Source organism: Rhinoderma darwinii, chromosome 6, assembly GCF_050947455.1.
Source record: "Rhinoderma darwinii isolate aRhiDar2 chromosome 6, aRhiDar2.hap1, whole genome shotgun sequence".
Taxonomy (NCBI): Eukaryota; Metazoa; Chordata; class Amphibia; order Anura; family Rhinodermatidae; genus Rhinoderma; species Rhinoderma darwinii.
The window spans coordinates 86,143,079-86,161,373 of record NC_134692.1 but is presented as its reverse complement, the minus strand read 5'-3'; the positions used below and the strand labels follow the sequence as shown (position 1 = coordinate 86,161,373).

Here is an 18,295-nt window from a genome sequence, read left to right as displayed (position 1 = left end):
TGGCATACCCTAGCAACTAGCATTAAATATTCACACCTGGTTTTGCTTTAAAAACCCATATCAAATCCACAAGTGTAAATGTTAAAACCCTAATTAAGGCTAGACGGTGTCAGAGGCATGCAGAAGCTGCAGTCAGCTGACAAGTCAGGCTTGGAGGGGCATCATATGCAGCTGTTATGTAATGTGCGTACTTAGTACCCACTGCACTGAAATAAAAGCATTTTTAATAAAGCCATTAGGGCTCATTCAGACCAACATCTATGTACAACGCACGGAAATCACACGTACCCATGTATTTCAATGGGGCTGTTCACACATGCAGGTTTTTCACACAGGGAGAGTGTTGTGTGAAACTCACCGCATGTCCTATATTTGGGAGTTATCACGCACCAACTAGTCAATGGGTGCATGAAAATCCACACCACGATGCACATCCGTGTGCAATGTGTGCTTGGCACATCAAGTCAATTGAAAATAAACCCGTGCTTTGGGACTGCATGAACAACGCACGCTACTCACAAAGCACACTGATGCATAACTAGAGTCGCACTTGTTTTTTCCCCACATGAAGCAGATTTGCACGTGTGAACGTAGCCTTCGTACACAAATATACGTTATATAAGTAGCAATTAAAAGCTCAGCCATTATGAGATTCAAAATAGTGAAGCCATTTAAAGAGGCTCTGTCACCAGATTATAAGTGCTTTATCTCCTGCATAGTCTGATCGGCGCTGTATTTTAGATAACAGCAGTGGTTTTTATTTTGAAAAACGATCATTTTTGAGTAATTTGGATTTCTGCTAATAAATTTCTTAAAGACCAACTGGGCGTGTTTTTACTTTTGACCAAGTGGGTGTTGTAAAGAAGTGTGAGGCTGACCAAACACGCCCAGTGGTCTTTAAGAAACTAATTAGAATAAATCTAAAATTGCTCATAACTAGCTCAAAAATGATCGTTTTTCAAAATAAAAACCACTGCTGTTATCTACATTACAGTGCCGATCAGAATATGTAGGATAGGGCACTTCTAATCTGGTGACAGAGCCTCTTTAAATTCCTGTGCTTGGGATTAGTTGGCAGTATTACCCATTAACAGACTTTCCTTTGCGACAGCTATGAGTAATTGACTTTCACTAGGCTCAATCCAAGATATTAGCTAATCCACAGTCTCTTCAAAGGAGAGTTTCAGGTTAGATCATCAATAGCAGATTCGTCAGGGTAGATTCCTGGGAGCACCCCACTGTAATCCCTTCAAAACAGCTGTAAAGTACAAGCTTCTCACTTCAATGGGAGAGAAGACTGCAAAACCTGTGAACTGCTGCTAAACACATGTCCAAGACTCAGTGAAAAAGTACAAATGAAGGGGAAGCAGCGTTCGTACAAGCGCTGCACCGCATTTGAGACCGCTGATTGGAAGGTGCTCCCTGACCGATCAGCATTTGCAGGCCCATCCTGAGGAAAGCCTATCAGTTTTTACTGGCTGGAAAACCCCTTTAAGTATGACATGTATTCATTGCATACCTGACATGCATCACATTCTCAGGTGTCGATCAGCTTCTAGACCAATTTAATATTCATGTAAACACATTAAATGGTTATTTTCTTTATTAGGTTTCATTTAATTTCTCAGGTGACCCCTTGCATCTTCCAAGATCACTGACAACATAAACTTTTCAGAATGTTAAACAACCTATTCATGAGCTTAAGGAGTTAAAGTCAAGGCAGAACATAAGACATGTATGGGTATATAGCTGCACATATAAGCAACACAACAACCATTTAAGAGCTCCAATTGAGTAGCATCCAGAATGACAATTTTGAACGCATTACATGGGGTGGGGTCAATCACAATTAGTCCTTAGATGTACTGTAGGTAGTTTTCCTGCCATCTTCGTTCCAGTTATTTATATTTTAAATCCTGAGCCAAGCGCCAACAAAAGGGGAAGCCATGCCAATGTGAGCTTTCTGCACAAGTACTCAATACAAGGGTCAGTTTATTTAGAAGCATTTGCGATGGACAATTGAAGGCCCAGACTCATCATACTCCTGTTTGCTGATCCACATCTGCTGGAAGGTTGACAGAGAGGCCAAAATAGATCCTCCAATCCAAACAGAGTACTTGCGCTCTGGTGGTGCAATAATCTGCAGGAGACAAAAAAGAACTTTTAACTATGTAAAGCGAGTCAGTTCTCTTTATTAAAAGACACCTTAAAGGGAATGTGTTGCCAGAAAAACATGTTTTTTTTTTAAAAATTAAACATTTAGTGTGTGGGTGATTAAACATTGTTCAAATTTTTTTTATTTTTCTCAAGAGACAGGAAATACTATAAATTTTTTCTAATTTATAATACTACCCATTTTTGGTCACTAGATGGAGCTAGTTCCCAAAATTGCAGCATTGCAACATTGGGTTAAAAGCCCTCGCTCTAGTGAGCTCTCAGCATCCCCCCCTCCTTTATCCTGGCTAGTGCCGGGATAAACGAGGGGTTTGAAAGGTTTAACCTCCTACACTGTGTGTCGCCATTTTTTGAGGTAACCCACAGTGTAGTAGGTTTACATACAGTAGTAAACACACACAAACACTAACATACATTGAAATCTCTTACCTGCTCCTGCCGCCGCGGCTCCCTCCGGCCCGTCCCTTTGCTGCCGCTGTTCCATGTGCACAAGTCCGGAAGCCGCGACCGGAAGTAGTAATATTACAGTCCGGCCGTGACTTCCGGTCCACAGGAAATTTCGGCGCCAATTTCGAATAGGACTGTGTGGGAGCGGCGCATGCGCAGTTCCCACACAGACGCCGTACACGGACGTGAATGGGACGGGAGCCGTTCAGTCCCTATGGGACTGTGGCTGCCGTACTCCATGTCTGTGTGTGTCGTTAATCGACACACAGAAATGGAACAAAAAATGGCAGCCCCCATAGGGAAGAAAAAGTGTAAAAATAAGAAACAGTAAAACACAAACACACAAATGAATATAAACGTTTTTATTAAAGCACTAACATCTTTAACATATAAAAAATTTATTTGTGATGACACTGTTCCTTTAAAGGGGTTATCCGGGGGGGACCAAAGACAGCTTTGCATTCATATTTTTATGTAAAGGGAAGTCACTTACTAATATACTTAAATTAAAAATTTGATAAAAGATTGTGCCGTGAATACCTGGTGAACTGTTCCCGGAAGTCCTGGAACTTCTCTAATATGAATGACACGCCAACACAGACCCATGTGACAGGGATTACTTACTGTGCTGTTCGTTTCGGTGTGTCAGTGGCATGACTGCAAGGGGCTGTCATATTGCCTATTAACCCCTTAATGACCAGCCTATTTTGGGCCTTAATGACCAGGCCATTTTTTACGTTTTTCCATCGTCGCATTCCAAGAGCTATAACGTTTTTATTTTTGCGTCGACATAGCTGTATAAGGTCTTGGTTTTTGCAGGACAAGTTGTACTTTTCAATAGCACCATTTTGGGGGACATATTATTTATTGATTAACTTTTATTTGGGGGGGGGGGGGGGGGATAGAAAAAAAAACCTGAAATTTCGCCACTTTTTCGAGTCTTAAATCTACGGCGTTTACCGTGTGATATAAATAACACAATAACTTTATTCAGCGGGTTGTTACGATTGCAACGATACCAAATTTGTATAGTTTGTATGTTACACAGTAAAAACGCTTTTTTTTCAAAATTATTTGTTTGTGTCTCTATATTTGAAGAGCCATAACGTTTTTATTTTATCGCCGATGTGGTTGTATGAGGGCTTTTTTTTTTTTTGCGGGAAGACTTGTAGTTTTTATTGGTACCATTTTGGAGTAGATGTGACTTTTTGATCACATTTTTTTAAAATAAGTATTCACAGAAAACAGCAATTTTTCAATAGTTTTAAATTTTTTACGGCATTCACCGTGCGGGTTAAATAATGTAATAGATTTATAGTCGGGGTGGTTACGGACGCGGCGATACCAAATGTGTAACTTTGTTTTTTTAATAGTAAAGCATTTTGTGAGGGGAAAAGCTGGGGTTTTTCATTTTTTTTCCACATTTTTTTTTTAAATTAACTTTATTAAACTTTTTTTACTAGTCCCATTAAGGGACTATAATATGCGATTCTGCAATCGCATTTATAATACACTGCAATACTTTTGTATTGCAGTGTATTATGCCTGTCCGTTTAACACAGACAGGCATCTGCTAGGTCATGCCTGCGGCATGATCTAGCAGGCATTCACTCCAGGCAGACCTGGGGGCCTTTATTAGACCCCCGGCTACCATTAGAGACACAGACACTCGGCGATCGTATCGCCGGGTGTCGGTGGGGGAGAGAGGGAGCTCCCTCGCTCTCTCCAAAACCACTCAGATGCGGTGCTCGCTATTGTGCACCGCATCTGAGGGGTTAAACGGGTGAGATCGATACTAATATCGATCTCACCCGGCAGAGCAGGGACGCTTCCAGCCCTCAGCTGCCTCTAGCAGCTGAGAGCAGGGAGATTTGACAGCTCCCTGCTCTGTAAACTTATTCCGATGCCGCGACGTAAAAAGTCTATGGCATCGGAATAAGGCCCGTTAGTGACCGACGTAGAAACACGATGGGCCGGTCACTAACGGGTTAAAGGAGTTTAGTACCTTTAAAAAAAAAAAAAAAAAAAAAAAAAGCCTATCCCGAGGATAGGCTATCAATAGCTGATCGTTCAGGTTCTTACTCCAGGGACCCCCAGCGATCAGCTGCTTTGAAGGGGGTGCAGCGCTCGTGTGAGCACTGCTTCATCTTCATTTGTACGTGTTCACTGAATCGGACACGCATGTAGCAGCGATTCACAGTATTAACCTTCTCCAATTGAAGTGAACGGGATATGGCTGCAATACTTTGAGTTGCTGCTACATCTGTCGACGATCCATAGTGGCCGAATAGAAATGAAGGGGAAGCAGCACTCATACTAGTACTGCATCCCCTTTAAGGCAGCAGATAGTCAGGAGTTGGACCCAGAGCGATCAGATATTGATGGCCTACCTAAGGCTAGGCTATCCATTTTTAGGGACTGGAAAACCCTTAAAGAATACATTTTCTAGCAGCATTGAATAGGACTGCATAGTTATACAGCAGGGGTTTCTCAGCCGGAATACAGAAGCTAAATAAACCTGAAGCTATATGCAGTTAAATCATACCTTTATTTTCATGGTGCTTGGAGCTAGTGCAGTGATTTCTTTCTGCATTCTGTCAGCAATGCCTGGATACATTGTAGTACCGCCAGACAGTACAGTGTTAGCATATAGATCCTTACGAATATCCACATCACACTTCATAATGGAGTTGTATGTTGTTTCATGGATACCACATGACTCCATACCTTAAAAGGAGTGACCAGAATTAAAGAGGGACGAGGTACCACAACTATTCTATTGCCTACATTGAAGTTTCTTACCAAGGAAGGAAGGCTGGAAGAGGGCTTCTGGGCACCTGAACCTCTCATTACCAATAGTAATAACCTGCCCGTCCGGCAACTCATAGCTTTTTTCCAGCGAGGAGGAAGAAGCAGCTGTAGCCATTTCTTGTTCAAAATCCAAAGCCACATAACACAGCTTCTCTTTAATATCACGCACAATTTCCCTTTCTGCAGTGGTAGTAAAGCTATAACCCCTCTCCGTAAGAATCTTCATGAGGTAGTCTGTCAGGTCACGGCCAGCCAAATCAAGACGTAGGATGGCATGGGGCAGTGCATATCCTTCATAGATTGGCACAGTGTGAGTGACACCATCACCAGAGTCCATCACAATACCAGTAGTACGTCCAGAGGCATACAGAGACAGTACAGCTTGAATGGCAACATACATTGCTGGAGTGTTGAAAGTCTCAAACATGATCTGCCGAGAAACATCAAGTTAGGAAGGAAATAAAACTACTCACAGGTGCAAGACTACACTTAAATTGTATCACAGCATGTGGTTTTAAAAGGCAAATTGAGCTGAAGTGCAAGTCAAGTGTTCTGGTTAAAAAAACAAAACTTAAACAAAAGGCAAACTGCACACTGTTAGTTGCACAAGCAGAACCTGTATGAAATCCAGAGGAAAGACTTGGGACAGGAGAACCCTGTATAGATAGCAAATTAAATTATTAATATACATTAATAACTGAGTAGCAATACACAAATATGTACTCTGATACCTGTGTCATTTTCTCCCTGTTTGCTTTGGGGTTGAGAGGTGCTTCTGTTAGTAGAACAGGGTGCTCTTCAGGAGCAACTCTTAATTCATTATAAAAAGTGTGGTGCCAAATCTTTTCCATGTCATCCCAGTTTGTGACAATGCCATGTTCAATTGGGTACTTCAGGGTCAAGATACCCCGCTTGCTCTGAGCTTCATCTCCTACATAGCTATCCTTCTGTCCCATTCCAACCATGACTCCCTTAACAAAATGAACAAAAAGTGTTAAATGCAAAAGGTAAAGAACTTTAAGCTGGTTACACCATAAGCAGGCATAAACACGGTTGGTTAATTCTTCTCTAGAACAAGCCTTTGGCACAAAGCATGCATCCAACAACTTAAGACCTAGTATGAAATGACCATTTAAGTTATTGTTGGACCGAATACACTCGTGTGAATTAGGCCTGTGATATATGGTCCATATATCAGCTGCATTTCCCAAACCTAACACACTGCAAGTAGCCGGGCTGCTAGAATCATAGTTATCTATGACGCTAGGTGTCACTGCCTCGCTGAGGGAACTGTCCCGTACAGCCATCATGTTTTCAGTATCTATGATGCTAGGTGTCACTGCTTCTCCGTGGAACTAACTATGACGCAAGGAGCCCAGCTCCCTGCAGTGTGTTTGGTCCAGGAAATGCGGCAGACATACTGACCGAACACGCTCGTGCAAATTAGGCCCTCTACAGGGGGAAGGGGGGCAAACAAAATGAGAACGTCAGGAGGGCTACAGCCTGAAGTCAGTCTTCAGACCATGCCAATTTGATGAACAATTTGTAATACATTATGGGGGCTGTACAGGATTAGAAAAACAGCTTCTTTCTTCCATAAAGAGTGCCACACCTGTCCACAGGTTATTGAAACTCCGCCCCATTCACACAGATTTTTTTTGCTACAGAAACAGCAGCAAAAAGCAGAAATGGACTCCCATTGATTGCAATGGAAGGCGGTGTTTTTTTTTTCTCCCGTGAGCAAAAAAGAACACTTGTGGGAAAAACCGACATGCCCTACATGGAGGCGTTTTCCACCTCAAAAACACCATTGAAATCAATGGGAGATGGAAATAAATGCGTTTGCTTCGGTCTTTTAATGTGTTTTTCGGCAGAAACACCAATTGTTTTCCCCTTTGTTGAAGAAATAGGGAAAAGTGGCAAAAAAGTGTGCGGTGCAAAACCTAAAAAAAATAAGTCGGAGCAGATTTTCACGCAGAATTTTCTACCTCCAAAAAAATAAAATAAACTAGGAACATACCCTAATAGAACTGAACTGCAATACCAGACAGCCCATGGACAGCTGTGGCATAGCTTCTGGAAGAAAGCAGATGTGTTTTCTAATCCTGTAAACCCCTAAGGCCCTGTTCAGTTTTTTGCAGGCAGAAAATTCTGCCTGGAAAAATCAGCTGTTTTTTTGCACACGCGGTTTATTTTTTTAGCCATCTATTCAACAGAAAGATGGAATAACCGCGAGCGGTTTTGCCAGAGAACGCGTAAAAAAAAAAAAAAGTGTTTATTTCCGTCTCCCATTGATTTCAATGGGGTTTTTAAGGCAGAAAACAAGTCAAGAAAAAAAAAAACTCCTCCACCTCCCATTGAAATCAATGGGAGTCAATTTCCGCTGCCACTAAGGGGCAGTCAAAATAAATGGCTAGGTTTATTCTGGACTACATGCTGCAATACATAGATTTAACCTGTTGGTGACTTGTGAAAAGGCATATTTGTGGTCACTAACCAGCCTTAAGGCTGGGTTCACACACCCCATTTACGGACGTAATTCGGGCGTTTTAACCTCGAATTACGTCCGAAAATACGGCTCCAATGCGCCGGCAAACATCTGCATGGGCTTTGTGATGTTCTGTGCCGACGGTCATTTTTATCAAAAGACGGCATGTAAAAAAGACGCCTGCGTCAAAGTGCATGTCACTTCTTGACCTAATTGGAGCAGTTTTACATTGACAATGGAAAAACAGCTCCAATTACGTCTGTAATGGACGCTGCGAAAAACGCCTGCAACATGCCATTACGTCTGAAATTCAGGAGATTTTCTCTCCTGAAAACAGCGCCGTAGTTTCAGTTGTAATAGACACTGCCGTGTGAACATACCCTTAGAGGCTCTGTCACCAGATTTTAAGTGCCCTATTTCCTACATAATCTGATCGGCGCTATGATGTAGATTACAGCAGTGGTTTACATTTAGAAAAAAAAACAACTATCCAGTTATGACCTATTTTAGATTTATGCTAATGACTTTAATGCCCAACTGGGCGTTGTAAAGAGAAGTGTATGACGCTGATCTATCAGCGTCACACACTTCTCTCCATTCATGTACTCAGCACATAGCGATGTTGCTATATCATGATGTGCTGTCACTTACTCACACATTAACTTACTGAAGTGTCTTGAGTGTGACTAGACATCGCTTCCAGCCAGGACGCGATGTCTATTCACAATCCCGACACTTCGGTAACGTTTGGTTACTGAGAGCAGGGAAATTTAAAGAGGCTCTGTCACCAGATTTTCAAAGCCCTATCTCGTATTGCAGCAGATCGGCGCTGCAATGTAGATAACAGTAATGTTTTTTTTTTTTTTTTAAAACGAGCATTTTTGGCCAAGTTATGACCATTTTTATATTTATGCAAATGAGCCTTTCTTAAGTACAAGTGGGCGTGTATTGTGTGTGTACATCTGGGCGTTTTTACTTGTTTTACTAGCTGGGCGTTGTGAATGGAAGTGTATGATGCTGACGAATCAGCATCATCACTTTTCTTCGTTAACACCCAGCTTCTGGCAGTGCACAGACACACAGCGTGTTCTCCAGAGATCACGCTGTGACGTCACTTACTGCATCGTGTCGGACGAGCGAGGACACATCGGCACCAGGAGACAGAGGCTACATCGACTTACCTGCAAACGCCGATTGCGTTGATTGCTGCAGAATCAACTGTAGCCTGTTTTGTCAGCATCACACACTTCCATTCACAACGCCCAGCTAGTAAAACAAGTAAAAACGCCCAGATGTACAAACAATACACGCCCACTTGGACTTGCCTTTAAACACGCCCAGTTGTACTTAAAGAGGCTCTGTCACCAGATTTTGCAACCCCTATCTGCTATTGCAGCAGATAGGCGCTGCAATGTAGATTACAGTAACGTTTTTATTTTTAAAAAACTAGCATTTTTGGCCAAGTTATGACCATTTTTGTAATTATGCAAATGAGGCTTGCAAAAGTCCAAGTGGGTGTGTTTAAAAGTAAAAGTCCAAGTGGGCGTGTATTATGTGCGTACATCGGGGCGTTTTTAATACTTTTACTAGCTGGGCGCTCTGATGAGAAGTATCATCCTCTTCTCTTCAGAACGCCCAGCTTGTGACAGTGCAGATCTGTGACGTCACTCACAGGTCCTGCATCGTGACGGCCACATCGGCAGCAGAGGCTACAGTTGATTCTGCAGCAGCATCAGCGTTTGCAGGTAAGACGATCTTACCTGCAAACGCTGATGCTGCTGCAGAATCAACTGTAGCCTCTGGTGCCGATGTGGCCGTCAAGATGCAGGACCTGTGAGTGACGTCACAGATCTGCACTGTCAGAAGCTGGGCGTTCTGAAGAGAAGAGGATGTTACTTCTCTTCACAGCGCCCAGCTAGTAAAAGTATTAAAAACGCCCCGATGTACGCACCTAATACACACCCACTTGGATTTTTGCAAGCCTCATTTGCATAACTACAAAAATGGTCATAACTTGGCCAAAAATGCTCGTTTTTTAAAAATAAAAACGTTACTGTAATCTACATTGCAGCGCCTATCTGCTGCAATAGCAGATAGGGGTTGCAAAATCTGGTGACAGCCTCTTTAACGACTCCCTGCTGTTTATTCTGATGCAGCACCGTGAAAAGGCTATTGCATCAGAATAAAGCCCATTAGCATCCAGTGTGAAAAGGCTTATTGGCGGTTACTAAGGGGTTAAACACAGTTAGCAAAGAATTGAGAAGATTTAAAGATCCCAACATTTGGGGTTGCTGCAGAGCCTGATGGGATGTCTTCATAGGTTGCTAAGCATATCACAGGTGCACTATACAAAGCCAGCACTAATCCTAGGCTACTACAATTAAGCCACAAGTAGTATTCTAGTGTGGCTGCTTCAACATGAGACTAGTAGAAATGCATTTTAGGTAAACCTCTACATACCTGATGTCTGGGGCGACCTACAATGGAAGGGAAGACAGCACGGGGAGCATCATCTCCAGCAAAGCCAGCTTTGCACATTCCAGAGCCGTTGTCAACAACAAGTGCAGCAATATCGTCTTCCATAGTGATCTAAACGAATACACGAATGCATGTTATTCACGCAGACTCACTACCGGTAATGGATCTGCTACAAGTAGCCTGCAGAGGGCGTATGGGTTTGTACTACCTCCTGACAAAACAAAGAAGTCCTGCTAGGCTGCAAAAATAACCAAATAAGGCAGATTAGCAGCAGTGGGAGGGAACAACGGAACAATTGACCACAGAGCGCGGATTGAAGCCCCAACCGCTCCCAGTCAATGGTGGATAGATTGTCCTTCACTTTCCCGGCCGACATTTAGCCTATTAATGGACGATGCCAGAACCACGGTTTGTACTTAATGCAAGAAAATGTACCTCTAGCGTTAAGTGTTACCGCTCTAGAAACCACCCACGTCTCATACAGGTCACGGCAAACATTACAATCTCATTCAACGTACAGAGGATGGGGACACGGTAGTTTATATAGGCGAGGGGGAAGGAAAAAAAAAAAAAACCCTCGACTGCAATTTTATTCACACGAAACAGAAAAAGCCTGAAGCGCAAAAAAACAGCAGGCGTTCCTAAAAGACAACGCAGCTACATGGACCGGCCTATACTGGAAATAAATAGCACACTCAGCGATAAACTTTAACAACTCTACAATAAATAAACCTATCGGTCACAGTCCTTACCTCGAGTTGCACCTCTCTCGTCTAGGACCTGAAGGCGTGCGAGCAGTCACTGAAAAATGGGCTCGGCACCGGTTTTATACTGCACTGCACGCTCCCCACCGGCCAGGCCATATAAGGAAAGTTCTAGGACCCGGCTTGCTGATTGGCTCTGCGAATTTCAGGCGGGGAGAGATAGCTAGAAAAACAAAACGAAAAAAAAAAAAGCTTATCCGGCAAACTGTGATGTAAAATATCGCCAAAAGAATAAAATATCGCAGCGCAGAATAGATAATGTATGCTGTGCAGTATTTCTACCCTTTGTGCCCCACCCAGGCATACAATGCTCTAGGACCTACGTCATGTTCTGTCAGAAGAAATATCTCTTCACCTTCGTGATCTCCGTGTGATTGGTGTTGAAATGACTGCTTATTTTACGTGATGTGATTTTCCAAGACGCATAAGGGTATATTCACACGGCTTATTTTCATAAGTAATTCGGGAGTTTTACGCCTGAAGAAACGACCCTAATACGCCTACAAACATCTGCTCATTGCATTCAATGGGTTTTACGGTGTTCTGTTCCCACGAGCCTCAGGCTATGTGCACACGAGAAGTGCCTTTTACGTCTGAAAAGACAGACTGTTTTCAGGAGAAAACAGCTGCCTCGTTTCAGACGTAAAAGCTCCTCCTCGCATTATGCGAGGCGTCTGTGACGCTCGTAAATCTTGAGCTGCTCTTCATTGACTTCAATGAAGAACGGCTCAAATTACGTTGCAAAGAAGTGTCCTGCACTTCTTTGCCGAGGCAGTCAATTTACGAGTCGTCGTTTGACAGCTGTCAAACGACGACGCGTAAATGACAGGTCGTCGGCACAGTATGGGCAGATGTTTGCCGACGTATTGGAGCCCTATTTTCAGACGTAAAACGAGGCATAATACGCCTCGTTTATGTCTGAAAATAGGTCATGTGAACCCAGCCTTAGGGTATGTTCACACGCAAACGCAAAATACGTCTGAAATTACGGAGCTGTGCCGTAATTGCAAGTACTCAAGTTTTTCACGGCGTCAATTACGGATGTAATTGGAGCTGTTTTTCAATGGAGTCAATGAAAAACGGCTCCAATAACGTCCAAAGAAGTGACATGCACTACTTTGACGCGGGCGTATTTTTACGCACCGTCTTTTGACAGTGACGCGTAAAATTACACTTCATCTGAACAGAACATCGTAAAAGTGGCTTAAAAAAGTTCTGAAAATCAGGAGCTATTTTGCCTTGAAAACAGATCTGTATTTTCAGAAGATTTTAGTCTAGTGTGGGATCATACCCTTAGGGTATGTTCACACGCAGTGTTTTAAGACGTAATTCGGGTGTTTTACGCCTCGAATTACGCCTGAAAAAACACCCCTAATACGCCTACAAACATCTGCCCATTGCTTTCAATGGGAATTACAATGTTCTGTTCTCACGAGCCTTTATTTTACGTGTCGCTGTCAAAATACGGTACGTAAAATGACGGCTCGTCAACAGACGTGCAGAACACTTCTTGGGACGTTTTTGGTGACGTTTTTCATTGAAAAACAGCTCCAAAAACGGCCGTAAAAAACGCGAGTAGTTACAAAAACATCTGAAAATCAGGAGCTGTTTTCGCCTGAAAACAGCTCCGTATTTTCAGACGTTTTTGCTCACTGTGTGTGAACATACCCTAAGGCGGGATTCACACGACAGGGTTTCCCGGCCGGGTGCCGGCTGTTCATAAATCGGCCGGCACCCGACTGCATTAGGAATAATAGACCTCTAATGGGGCTATTCACACGACCGATTTTTTGACGGGCCGGGGAAACCGGCCGTCAAAAAATGGTATATGCCCTATTTTCGGCCGGGTGCCCGGCCGCCCGGCTCCCATAGAAGTCTATGGGGCCGGGTAATACACGGCCATCACCGGAATGTGTCCCGAGTGATGGCCGGGTCTACCGTCGCTCGCGCTCTCTCTCCTCCTCCTCACAGCGCAGAGTGCATGTGAGGAGGAGGAGTTGATGCCATTCGGAACGAATGGCTACGCTGGGGATGCTGTGTGGCAGGGCCGGGGTGTACAGCAGGTGGAAGGGAGCGCTGCGCTGGCTCCCTTCCCCTGCTTGTTACGCTCCCGACCGCTGGCTGCATATTTACGGCCAGCGGTCAGGGTCCTTAAAACCCGAGCCATAGACTTTTTACGGCTCGGGTTTTAACTTGCTGCCCACGCGATCGGGCAGCTGAATGTCGGGTCTCCGGCTGTCAGTGACTGCCGGGGTCCCTGAGGAGAGGACAGATGCTGCTTTCGCTGCTTCTGTCTTCTCCGATCTCTTTTACACAGCGCTCAATGAACGCTGTGTATAAGAATAGAGACAGCAGCAGCGGCGCTGTCTCTGTTCATGTGACTGGTCACATGATCGCCGGGTGCCGTTACTGACAGACTGCTGCTGAGTCTAACTAGACCCAGCACAGCCCAGTTAGTGACAATCGTCACTATGAGAGGGCTGATTTCCCCTGTAACTGGGGCTGCTGTGCAGCTCCAGTTACAGTGGAAAAAGATGGTGTAAAAGAAAGAAAAAAAATATATAAAGTTCCCCAAAGGTCTTTTTTGACCTTTGAGGGACAGACCATAATAATAAAAAAATAAGTAAAGTGCAAGAAATTCATCCGATTAAAAAACGGTCAGGGAAAAAAACGGATGCAAATCTGGTCCAAATCAGCCGGTAAAAACGGCAACACGGCCCGGAACAGAATCGGAACGGATGCAAACCGGCCGGGAAAATCGGCCAAAAACGGCCGATTTTCCCGGCCGACACTCGGACCCTGTTGTGTGAATGAGGCCTAAGGGTATATATAAAAAATTGGATAGCACTCTTGGTAGAGATGTTGAGGTGCTGTGAGGGTTCGGGTTTGGCAAACCCACAATAGTCATTCAGCAAATAACCCAAGCACTGAAACGTATGAATGAATAAGATTCGTTTAATTATTGTATTATTTAATTTTCAGTTTATTCTTCACTGAAATAAATCTTCACAAAATTTCAGTAATTGCTAACAAGCGATTGTAATCTTCAGTAATTGCTGACAAGCGATTGTAAATTTTATGTTTCGGCCAACTGGCCTTTTTCAAAATCGCTTAAACTGAATGGAGCTGTGGAACTGTGTAACGAGGCGTCTACCAGACGCTCTGCATGTGTGTCTGCTCGTGTCTGACATGACAGTCAAATTTAAAGATAGAGGTTACCCCCCAAGGTTACTCCAACAGGAACTACACAATACGAAACAAGAAGATCAGATATCCCTTACTACCCGTAACAACAAAAATAAAATAGAATCCCGTTCTTACATACGTATCACCTTTTGGTCCCGAAATTCCAACAAATTATCAAAAAACATTGGCACCACCTCAGTATAGCCTATCCAACCATTAAGGAATTTGCCTTGCCCGCCATGTTGTGCCTTAAATGCCCCCTAACTTTAGGGATAAACTGATAAGAGCTGACATTGGCAGTAACATAAAATTACCGACACAAATTTTCCTACGACCCAGACGCAATGGAACTTTTCCATGCCTTCACTGCTCATGCTGCTCTAATGTCATTAACCCCTTGAGTACCCAGCTCATTTTGGCCTTGAGGACCAGACCCATTTTTTCAAATCTGACATGTATCACTTTATGTGGTAATAACTCTGGAATGCTTTTACCTATCCAATTGATTCTGAGATTGTTTTCTCGTGACATATTGTACTTTAGGTTTGGTCTATAAATTCATTGCTTATTTGTGAAAAACACCAAAATTTAGAGAAAATATGAAGAAATTATGATTTTTCTAATTTTAAATGTATCTGCTTGTAAAACAGATAGTAATACCACACAAAATAGTTACTAATTAACATCCCCCATTTGTCTACTTTATGTTTGCATCGTTTTTTGAACATCCTTTTATTTTTCTAGGACGTTACAAGGCTTAGAACTTTAGCAGCAATTTCTCATATTTTTAAGAAAATTTCAAAAAGCTATTTTTTCAGGGACGAGTTCAGTTCTGAAGTGGTTTTGAGTGCTCTATATATTAGAAACCCCCATAAAACACCCCATTTTGAAAACTGCACCCCTCAAAGTATCCAAAACAGCATTCAGAAAGTGTTTCAACCCTTTAGGCGTTTTACAGGAATTGAAGGAAAGTAGAGCTGAAATTTTCAAATTTCATTTTTTTTTTTACAAAATTCATTTGTAATACATTTTCTTCTGTACCACAGAAGGTTTTACCTCAGAAACGCAACTCAATATTTATTGCCCAGATTCTGCAGTTTTTAGAAATATCCCACATGTTGCCCTAGTGCGCTAATGGACTGAAACACAGGCCTCAGAAGCAAAGGAGCACCTTGTGGATTTTGGGGCCTCCTTTTTTCAGAATATATTTTAGGCACCATGTCAGGTTTGTAGAGGTCTTGTGGTGCCAAAACAGTGGAAACCCCCAAAAGTGAGCCCCATTTTTTTAACTACACCCCTCAGGGAATTTATCTAGGGGTATAGTTAGTATTTTGACCCCACAGGTATTTTGCTATATTTTCTGGAGTTAGTCTGTGAAAATGAAAATCTTCTAATTTTTGCAAGAAATAAAGGAGAGAAAGCACCCCAACATTTGTAAAGCAATTTCTCGCGATTACGGAAATACCCCATATGTGGTAATAAACTGCTGTTTGGACCCACAGCAGGGCTCAGAAGGGAAGGACCCCCATTTGGATTTTGGAGCTCTGATTTTACTGGAATGGTTTTCGGTGCCGTGTCTCGTTTGCAACGCCCTGGAGGGACCTAAACAGTGGAATCCCCCAAAAAGTGACCCCATTTTGGAAACTATACCCCTCAAGGAATTTTTCTAGTGGTATAGTTAGCATTTTGACCCCACAGGTTTTTTGCTGAATATATTGGAATTAGTCTGTGAAGATGAAGAGAGACGTTTTTTTGGAAAAAACACAGAATTTTCTAATTTTTATAAGGAATAAAGGAGAAAAAGCACCTCAACATTTGTAAAGCAATTTCTCCTGATTACGGTAATACCCCATATGTGGTAATAAACTGCTTTTTGGACCCACGGCAGGGCTCAGAAGGGACGGAGCACCATTTGAATTTTGCAGCTCAGATTTTTCTGAATTGGTTTCTGGGGGCCATGTCGCATTTGCAGAGTCCCTGAAGTACCAGTACAGTAGAAATTCCCCAGATGTGATCACTATTTGGAGACTATACCCCTGAAAGAATTAAATTAGAGGTGTAGTGAGCATTTTGAGCCCTCAGGTGTTTTATAGATTTTATTAGAATTGGTCCGTGAAAATGAAAAATGTTTTTTTTCCAATAACCTGTAGATTTAGCTCAGAATTTTTCATTTCCACAAGGAATACAGGAGAAAAGACACCCCAAAATGTGTTACACAATTTCTCCGGATTACGGAAATACCTCATATGTGGTTGTAAACGGCTATTTGGACATACGGCAAGGGTCTAAACGGAAAAAGTGCAATTTCGTTTTTGGAGTGGAGATTTTACAAAATTTGTTTTTGACGCCATGTTGCATTGCGCTGAGGTACCAGTACAGTGAATACTCCCGAGAAGTGACCCCATTTAGGAAACTACACCCCTAAAGGAATTCATCTAGAAGTGTAGTGAGCATTTTGACCCCCAAAGGTTTTGCAGAAATTAGTGCACAGTGGATGTTGCAGATTGAAAATTGACATTTTCCACATATATGCTATTTCAGTGCCCAATGTGTTGGGCCCAGCTTGTACCACTGGAAAATACGCCCCATAAATTGTTAAGCGGTTCTCCAGAGTACGGTAATACCCCATATGTGGTCATAAACTGCTGTTTGGGCACACTGCCAGGCCCAGAAGGAGCGCCATTTGGCTTTTGGAGCGCAGATTTTGCTTGGTAGTAGTTTTGTTTAGTGTTTTACTGGTGTTTCAGTTTATAATGTGGGGGCATATGTAAGCTGGGTGGAGTGTATCAGGGTATATGTAAGCTGTGCGGAGTACATCAGGGTATATGTAAGCTGGGCGGAGTACATCAGGGTATATGTAAGCTGTACAGAGTACATCAGGGTATATGTAAGCTGGGCGGAGTACATCAGGGTATATGTAAGCTATGTGGAGTACATCAGGGTATATGTAAGCTGGGCGGAGTGCAACAGGTCATAATAGGATGATTTCGATTGGATTTGGGGAAAAAAAGGGGGAACCAACGGCGCTGCTTGAATAGAGATCATCCACGACCATTCCAGTGGGTAAAGTATTAAAAGGATTTATTGTCAACAGGCTAGGCGTTTCGACGCCGCACCGGCGTCTTCCTCAGGCCAATACAGACTGTGCGGTTCCTGCCTCATTTATACACCAAGGCAAGGAAAAGACCGCCATAAAAATAACAGGTCAAAGGTCACAGAAATAGGAATAAAACAGAGACATGATAAATTTTTAAAAAGAACATTCACACAAGGATTGCATATACATCGGACAGAAATAGTATACAGTTTGAAGAGTGTTTTGGGTATTGGAAACATATACTGCTTACGTCAGAAAAAACTGAAGATTCCCTAAAAGAAACTTTTCAGATTAAAATATTGACTTTTGTTTGTGCAGATGATTGTGAACAAACAAACAGTCATATTATTAATTATCAGTAGGGTTTTTTTTGTGTTTTTGGTCACTGTTAACATTTATATGTAGTAACCAGAGAAGTGCTGAGTCAAGCGTCCCTGGTTACCAAAGATCAGAATAATTACGGAAGCCGTTGCGAGCCAAAAAGGCTTATACTGGAACGCACAGTTGAACCGCATAGCGCATACGGGTCTCACAATTGGAAGAATCGGAAAAGGACCGAGGTACCAATGATGGTGAGTGATAAAGGCTCATATTCTAAATATTATTAGAAGATATTTGGAGGGTTACAACTGAATGGGAGCCCTTGTTTTATTTAGCTGCTATATAGATTAATGATTATTGATAATACGTGAAAATTACGTACTGTACTCGGTAAATGTTTTTTTCTTTTTTTAGGTGGGGGACCAAATGTAATTGTACTTCTGATGTGCCCGGATTTTTAAAAAACCATATACGCATCACAAAATATATGTTTAGATGAAATGTTTAAAAGGAATTTACATATATTTT

General features: G+C 42.5%; 1 protein-coding gene across 1 annotated transcript; it reads right to left on the bottom strand.

The window, feature by feature from the left end:
- Nucleotides 1-1,585: 1,585 nt before the first annotated feature.
- On the bottom strand, nt 1,586-11,260 carry ACTB (actin beta). Its single transcript, XM_075830008.1, has 6 exons — nt 11,152-11,260; nt 10,382-10,510; nt 6,165-6,404; nt 5,425-5,863; nt 5,168-5,349; nt 1,586-2,140 (listed from the first exon to the last, which is right to left on the bottom strand). The coding sequence occupies exons 2-6, from the start codon at nt 10,502-10,504 to the stop codon at nt 1,997-1,999; spliced, it is 1,128 nt and encodes a 375-aa protein (XP_075686123.1). The 5' UTR covers nt 10,505-10,510; nt 11,152-11,260; the 3' UTR covers nt 1,586-1,996.
- Between the last annotated feature and the right edge of the window lie 7,035 nt (nt 11,261-18,295).

Excerpts from the sequence above, each read along its gene's own strand:
- ACTB (XM_075830008.1), bottom strand. The coding sequence starts at position 10,504 with ATGGAAGACGATATTGCTGCACTTGTTGTTGACAACGGCTCTGGAATG. Across the intron at positions 6,405-10,381 it reads TAGGTCGCCCCAGACATCAG|GGAGTCATGGTTGGAATGGG; the intron begins GTATGTAGAGGT and ends CATTTTGTTAAG. Across the intron at positions 2,141-5,167 it reads CAAGCACCATGAAAATAAAG|ATTATTGCACCACCAGAGCG; the intron begins GTATGATTTAAC and ends TGTCTCCTGCAG.